At 37.3% G+C, this 7814-nt stretch overlaps 1 protein-coding gene across 1 annotated transcript in view; it reads right to left on the bottom strand.

Annotated features, from left to right (window-relative positions):
- The window catches only part of DPY19L1 (dpy-19 like C-mannosyltransferase 1), a 47376-nt gene that overhangs the window by 14375 nt on the left and 25187 nt on the right, over positions 1-7814 (bottom strand). The window contains 4 exon segments of the mRNA XM_031553988.1: positions 689-769; positions 3332-3391; positions 4865-4951; positions 7615-7692. Of these exon segments, the coding sequence (XP_031409848.1) occupies positions 689-769; positions 3332-3391; positions 4865-4951; positions 7615-7692 (306 nt within the window).

Genomic DNA, 7814 nt, shown 5'->3' with positions numbered 1-7814 from the left:
AAAAAAAAAAGGACTGTTTTTCTGCAATTAAGTAGTTTAAAAGTATATGAGAAATATGTTTAATTAAAACAAAAGTTTAAATCATTTACAATACTGTTATGAACGGACTTGAGTAGATTAAATAATATATTTGATTGTAACATGTTGGACAAAACAAAAAGCAGAAAATGGAAGAGGTGATACCACTGCAGCTGGGTTCAAAAAGAGCATAGTTTACATACTCATGTTTCAGGATACGAGCTTCCCACATCTTGCCCCTACACCTAAATAAGCAGCACCAGCACAGATTTCATAATAGAAGGAATAACAGATTTTTATAATAGGACTTAAGTGCAGTTAGGAGTCCTAGTTACAAGCATTTCAGAGCTGTCTTAAAAATTAGATTCAGAGGAAAGTGAATTAAGAAACAGAATAAATGAAACAAAAAAGTAGATAGAAGATATCCAAAATAAACAGATCTCAATGAAGCCATATTTAAAAGCTAACACAATATTTATGAACTCAACAGTAAAGACACCTGTCTTCTCATAAACAGGGCACAATGCCTCAATGTCATCATTCATAATGAATAAAAAATAACATACGCAATCCCTATTCCATTTCTGCAAAAGAAATCTCTGAATTTCAGAAAATATATCATTAAGACACTAAAATTGAATACATTTTTGATAAGAGACAGAGGACTTACATCATCGGCTACTCCAAATGCTAAAGATGTCAGGTATTTCAAGGTGACTGTCCCAACTAACCAGGCACATCCTTCAATGACCTCAAAAAGACATTCGGAATTAAATAAACCTCTCTGCAAACTTTTAAGTAAAAATCTTTCTTTTTAAGAAAGCTTATTACATTTAGTGGTTAGTTGAAAACTCTCCCAAATTATCACCACAATCTACATTTTTTTCTAACCGATTACACTTCCCAGATTAGAGGACACTGGAGCTTGTTGTGTTTTTTTTTTAAATCCTACTACAGCCACTCTGCTATTATCAGTTTATATTACTCTGCTAATCCAAACCTTTGAAGGAATCTGCCTCATGGTACCCCTTCAAGATAACCTCAAGAGAAACCGTTGAAGAGAAGAATTACATACAATCACTATTTTTAGTTGCATATCATCATAGAATCATAGAATGGCTTGGGTTGGAAGGGACCTCAAGGATCATAAATCTCCAACCTTCCTGCCACAGGCAGGGCCACCAACCTCCACATTTAATACCAGACCAGACTGCCCAGGGTCCCATCCAACCTGGCCTTGAACACCTCCAGGGATGAGGCATTCACAGCCTCTTTGGGAAGCTGTTCCAGCACCTCACCACTATCATAGTAAAGAACTTCCTCCTGACATCCAACCTAAATCTTCCCTCCTTCAACTTAGAACCATTTCTCCTTATCATCATAGAATCACAAGGCTGGAAATGACCTATAAGATCATCTAGTCCAACCGTCCTCCCATCACCACTGCTACCACAAGCACTAAACCATATCTCGCAGCTCCTCATCCAGGCATCTCTTGAGCACTGCCAGGGACGGCAACTCCGCCACCTCCCTGGGCAGCCATTCCAGTGCCTGACCACTCTCTGAGAGAAAAAGTTTTTCCTCATGTCTAACCTAAACCGCCTCTGATACAACTTGCGGCCATTTCCTCGGGTCCTGTTCATTGCCTGGGAGAAGAGGCCAAACCCCTCTTCACCCCAACCTCCCTTCAGGAAGTTGTAGAGTGCAATGAGGTCTCCCCCTGAGCCTCCTCCAGACTAAACAATCCCAGCTCCCTCAGCCGCTCCTCATAAGACTTGTGCTCCAGACCCCTCACCAGTTTCGTTGCCCTTCTCTGCACACGCTCCAGGGCCTCAATGTCTTCCCTGTAGTGAGGGGCCCAAAACTGAACACAATACTCGAGGTGCGGCCTCACCAGTGCTGAGTACAGAGGGATGATCACCTCCTTGCTCCTGCTGGCCACACCATTTCTAATGCAGGCCAGGATGCCGTTGGCCCTCTTGGCCACCTGGGCACACTGTCGGCTCATGTTCAGCCAAGCATCAACCAACACCCCCAGGTCCCTTTCCTCTTCAGTCACCCAGTCACTCAGCCCCAAGCCGGTAGAGCTGCATGGGGTTGTTGCGGCGAAAGCGCAGGACCCAGCACTTGGCCTTGTTGAACCTCATCCCATTCACTTCAGCCCAGCTATCCAGCTTATCTAGATCCCTCTGTAGGGCCTCCCTACCCTCAGGCAGATCCACACCACCTCCCAACTTGGTGACCAACTTGGTCACCTGCAAACTTACTGAGGGTGCACTCAATCCCCTCATCTAGGTTGTCAATAAATATATTAAACATGTTTATGCCTGTAACAGAAAAATCATGTTCATGTCTGTAACAGAAAAAAAGAAATTCTAGGGCATTTAGTTTTATTTAGTTCCTTTTAAGATTGTCTCAACTAAGTAGGAAAACTTGGCTCAGCATCTTATATCTGACAGGGATCAATGGCAGATGCTTTCAGATGCTTTTTCATCTTTAACCTAATGTAACCAAGGTTGCATTCAATCATCACGTCTAAGGGCTGCAAATGAACACCTGAGAGGCACCTTATCTTTTTCTGACTGCCTCTGGTTTTTGTTTCTTTTTTCACTTCCACAGTATAAAAATTCTCTCTCATAAACTTACCATTGCATACAACATAAAATGTAACTATAATCTTATCCTACTCACTAGCTTCGTCATATTTACATCAGCCTTACAAGATGCAGAATTCTAACTTATTTTAAAACCTCTACTTAGCAATTCTTTATTAATAGTTGTCACCGTATTCTTTCTACTACAATTTAACTTTGGAGAAGACCGCATTTTCCTAAACTCAATTATTTAATTATGTAGATACTGCTTGATGTTACTAAGCTTATTCTAAAATAATGACAGTATAGGACACAGTTTTAATGACTCTGTGAAGCAGTATCTTAATTGTTATTTTTGCAAGCACTGTTACTTCTTTCAACCACCTCTTTTAAACTGTCTTTTGTTTTAAAGAGTTTTTATACAGATCTTAGGTATTGCAAACAGATTTAAGTTGGCAGTATAAAATTAAATGTGCTGCTGTTTCAAGGCTGCTTCAATTTTGTGAAATAAATGTATACTTATACATCTTTTCTTCCTTCAGTAATTTAAAATGAATTCCTGAAAATAGGGACAATTTACTTGAAAAGGAGTAGTTTATCTGTATTTCTTGATTTTCAGCTGCTAGCAAATAAGCTAGATGCTATCCCTCTATTTCACTGAAACAAAACAATAGGGCATAGTTCTTTTTCTGAAATTCAAGATGTATGAAATTCCTTACCCACATGCACACTTGACTTCTGTTCCTTTTAAAGACTCGGGGGGTCAGTTCAAGAATTCCCTAAAAATAAAATGAATGCACACCTCCAGTTAAGATACAGCAACAACAAAATGTTCCAGTAAAAGAAAAAAATCATCCAGGATGCTAAGTGTCTATTTTAATATGCAACCACTTACTCAAAGCAAACTAACAAAACCCACACACCAAACTACAGAATCAACGCAACCTGAAATACAGATGAATACACAGGACTGTGATTTCACTCTGCAATGGCAAAACCTACCAAAATAAACACTTTTACTGAAGTTATATATATGATTAATGAAAGACTATTCTTCTTTTTAATAACCAAAATTCTGTACTACACAGTTCTATGTCTCCTTAAAGCAAATCCAATGCTAAAAAGATTTCTGAAGAAATTAATAAATTACTAGCAGAATAATAGACAATTTTCAAACAGGACAACAGAATATAAGCAGGAAAATATTGGTTGTTTCTGTTTATCACTGTTTCTCATTTTACAATACACAGAAAACTCACTTTAAGCTGACTTGATGAACAATGTAATTAAGAAAAACATAATTAACTTCACTGCTTTTAGAAGTCCATATGTGGCATAGATTGAGACCACTATATGCAGTAAAGTAACAATAAATGTGCGGGTTTTTTTTTTTCCTAGGCAGAAAACAGACAAACTCCATGTAACTGTAGTTAGGATATAATTACAGAAGTTGCTACAAGCAACTTGAACAAATTTCTAACAACCAAACTTTATTACAGCCACTACCAATAGCGAAGGTAGCTTCATCTTAGCACAGCTGAGAAATTGCCACTAAGTGGCAAACACTGAGCTCCGAATTTCTAGGAGAGACAAAAAGACTGAGGAATTAAGATTTTTTTGTACCACATTAAAGCAGAAAGGTTCACTCAATCTTAACTCCTTTTTCCCACGTACATAATTCCCTTCAGAAAAACCATTCTGAAACTAAAAATCATCAGGGGAGTTGTTTTTTGTTGGTTGTTTTTAAGTTTTCAAGTCAAAATGAAAATAGTGAATCAACACGATGAGCCTTCACCAAGTAATTTCACACTTGGGGTATAGCACAGCAGTTTCAGATAGTCTTAAACCACTGTAATATACGTTGTAGTCATCTGCACCATATTTGCAATTTCACAACGGATAGAAGAGCATTTAAAACAAAACTCCTCCTTGCTCACGTTTTCTTTTTGAAATTACTTTGGTCAAATATTATGACTATGTTAACCATAGTACATATTCTGTAAAATTGAACTTGACCTGAAGAAAGAGAGCTGAGCCCTACCTCAATCTCCCTTATGAAGAGGTTTTGGTGTGGAAAAATACATGCAGTTTTTCAGTTAATATTTATTCATTCACCAAATATATTTAAAATCTGTTCGACACCTGAAAATTTTCTCTAATGCAACAGTTTCACATTTTACAGCAACACACGCACAAAACAGCACAGCATTACATTCTTATGTCTTATGATTTGTTGTCCTTAAACAACTTACCCAGATAACTACTAAAGATGCAGCATAATATGATGTCAATAACATTGAATTACCAAACATCAGAATAAAACACACTACAAGAGATACCTGAAAGAAGAAAAATAATTAAATTTAAAATAGAAAATTATTGCTAAATATAGAAATTACCCTGGATCACTAACAACTTGACATTTAAAGACACATCCCACCCAACAACTGCAAGTTCGATAACAGAGTTGTTCTGAAAACACTGATTATAATGACTTAATTGTGACAGACAGAAAAGTATAGAGCATTATATTAATTTATATTTAAAAGCACATATAGATAAAAATATTGATCACAGGACAAACATCTTAAATGAGATATCAGTTATATTTTTGAAGTCATTCCTAACTTAATGCAATAACTAGAAAAAAAAAGGAGTATCTCTCCATTCTATTATCTATCAGATTCCTGGACAAACAAGTTTGTTGCTTTCTTTCTTGCAAAGTGAGAATCGTAATCAAATGCAGTGAAATTTGATCATGGGCACAGCTATAGCACATTGAAAGCCAAGGTTGAAATACAACTTTTATGCACCACACTGACCTGCTGTGCTTTCTTATTAAGAGAAAGCAAGCTGCATTAATTTCCAAACTTAGAAAGCCATAATAACAATCAATTTCTGCCTTCTCTTTCTATGCACAGGAATAAGTAATAATAGCATAGTTATTAATAAAATATGCAGCCTTTTGTGTATTTTCTTTTTCCACAGTTAGACTTGAATTTTACACAAAAACTAGGGGAGTGAAGAGGTGGAATCATAAAATCCAAGAAGAAAGGCTAGCTGTTTACCCACCCTCAGTAAATTTCTCTATAATACAACACAAATACTTATCCACTGAATTTAGGCTTTTTATGGCACTGTCACCAATATTATACACTTATTGATGTAAGCCAAAAGGTACAAATATTTCATCCCATTTCTGCCAAAAAAATGACTAAGCCAAGATGCTTATTTGCAAATTTTCCTTTTTAAGCATGACTAGGAACACGTGCTTAGTGTCCCAGGCTTAAATTGGAATTAGGCTGTATAGAACTTATTACTGCCTTTCATTTACCAATTACCATATTTCAAAGAGTATGGAAAAAAATATGAGACAGTTTAGCTCAAAGCTTCTTTCATGTGCTAAACATTCGCATTCCGTTTGTTAAGTTTGCATAGCATAATTTTAGCAAATATATATACCTAAAAATAGACACAACTCTTCAAAAAGTTGTTTACATCTTCCTATGTATTTATGACTGTAGTTTCTCTTCAAGGAGCAGGAATTCCTAGCAGCAGAACTCAATCATTTTCTTAACTTAACTTTAAAAACAAAGTTCAGGTATATCATGTTGAAGCTCAGTTGTCTGTTACTTATTGTCATCTCCTGCCTTTCTTGACTTTCTCATCAATTTTACAAAAGGCTTTTTCCCCCCCAAATTGATACCTTTTTTTTGTCATCCTTTCTAAACAGCTCTCCAAACAGCTCAACCCCAACATCTTTGTGCAATCAGACTTCAGTAGTTTTCAAAACCCACTTTTAGTTGAGATTCTCTAATTTTGACCTGCAAACATCTCATTTATTGTTTCCACTAACCAAAGGCATGAAATGAGTGCTACCTTTTCAACTTCTTATTGCTCATGCTCTATTACTTAGTGTATTTTCTAATCTGCTGTTTGTGATTACATCTTTGAATTCATGGAATAAGCAGAGACAGAAAATAAATATTTTTATAGACCTCTTGGGTTAAAAATGGTTCTGGAGTTTGGAAATTCCAATGCATCAGACAGATTGTCATTTCTGTCTGATATACACATTTAGGATCAAATATTTAAATCCAGGCTCCTCCATCCATTGCTGTTTCCCCTCTTGAGGCAAGGGAGGCCTTGCAAAGGGATCTAAATACATTGGCACATCGTGCAATCATTGATAGCATGAAGTTCAACAAAAGGAAATGCTGGGTTCTTCATGCAAGATGAAATGATTCTCACCACAAGTACAGATGGGAGGTAGGTGCCAGCAGGCACAGAAGGAGGCAGCAGTGTGCCCAGCAGCCAAGAAGGCAAAACACATTTCAGGTGTATTAAAGACAGCATAACCAGTTGGTTAGAAAAAATGATTCTCCTGCTGTAATTAGTGTTGGTGAAGCCTCACCTTGAATACTGCATGCAGCCCTGGGCTCCACAGTATAATAAGGACATTAAGGTCCTTGAAAGCTTCCAGAGGAGGTTACACAACTGATGACTGGGCTAGAAAGAGAATCTGAGGACACTTGGGTTGGACTAGATTTGGGTCCTCCTGGAGAAGAGGCTGAGAGGAGATCTCACCTCTCTCTGCAACTCCCTGAGAAGGGGAAGCAGAGAGTTGTCAGGCTCTGCTCCTGGGCACAGATTCCATGGTGGGAACGGCACAAAGCCATCGACAGAGAGCCAGAGTGGACATTAAGAATAATTTCTTTAGTGTGAGGGTGGTCAAACTCTGGAGAACAGGTTGTTGATGCCCCAGGCCTGCCAGTGTTCAAGATGCATTTGGGCAACACTCTTGTTAAGGTGCTTCAGCTTTTGATTAAATGGCCAGGCTGCTGGGCTTGATGATACTTGACAGTTCCTTCCAAATGAACGATTCTATTCTATTCTTCTATCTTTTCAATCATCTTATAACTAAGGAAAACACTTCAGACATAATGCCTTTTCAAGTCCTGAACAGTTTGATAAGACTTAAGTTGGAAAAAAATATATATACCATATGAACAGAGAGTATCTTCTGTAATTTGCAGGAGTCAATATAACCCATAATACACACAGCAAACAATGAAGCTATCTAGAATCAAAAGCAAAAAAGAAAAGTTAAAACAATCTGCAGTGGTCAAGTTGCTCTAACAGATATGTGTTCATACACAAATGTAAGTATTCAAATAATCATACACAAGCTTTTGTTGCTTT

Source organism: Meleagris gallopavo, chromosome 6 (assembly GCF_000146605.3).
Source record: "Meleagris gallopavo isolate NT-WF06-2002-E0010 breed Aviagen turkey brand Nicholas breeding stock chromosome 6, Turkey_5.1, whole genome shotgun sequence".
In the NCBI taxonomy this organism is placed as follows: Eukaryota; Metazoa; Chordata; class Aves; order Galliformes; family Phasianidae; genus Meleagris; species Meleagris gallopavo.
The sequence above is the reverse complement of the archived record's forward strand: the minus strand, read 5'-3'. Positions and strand labels throughout refer to the sequence as shown.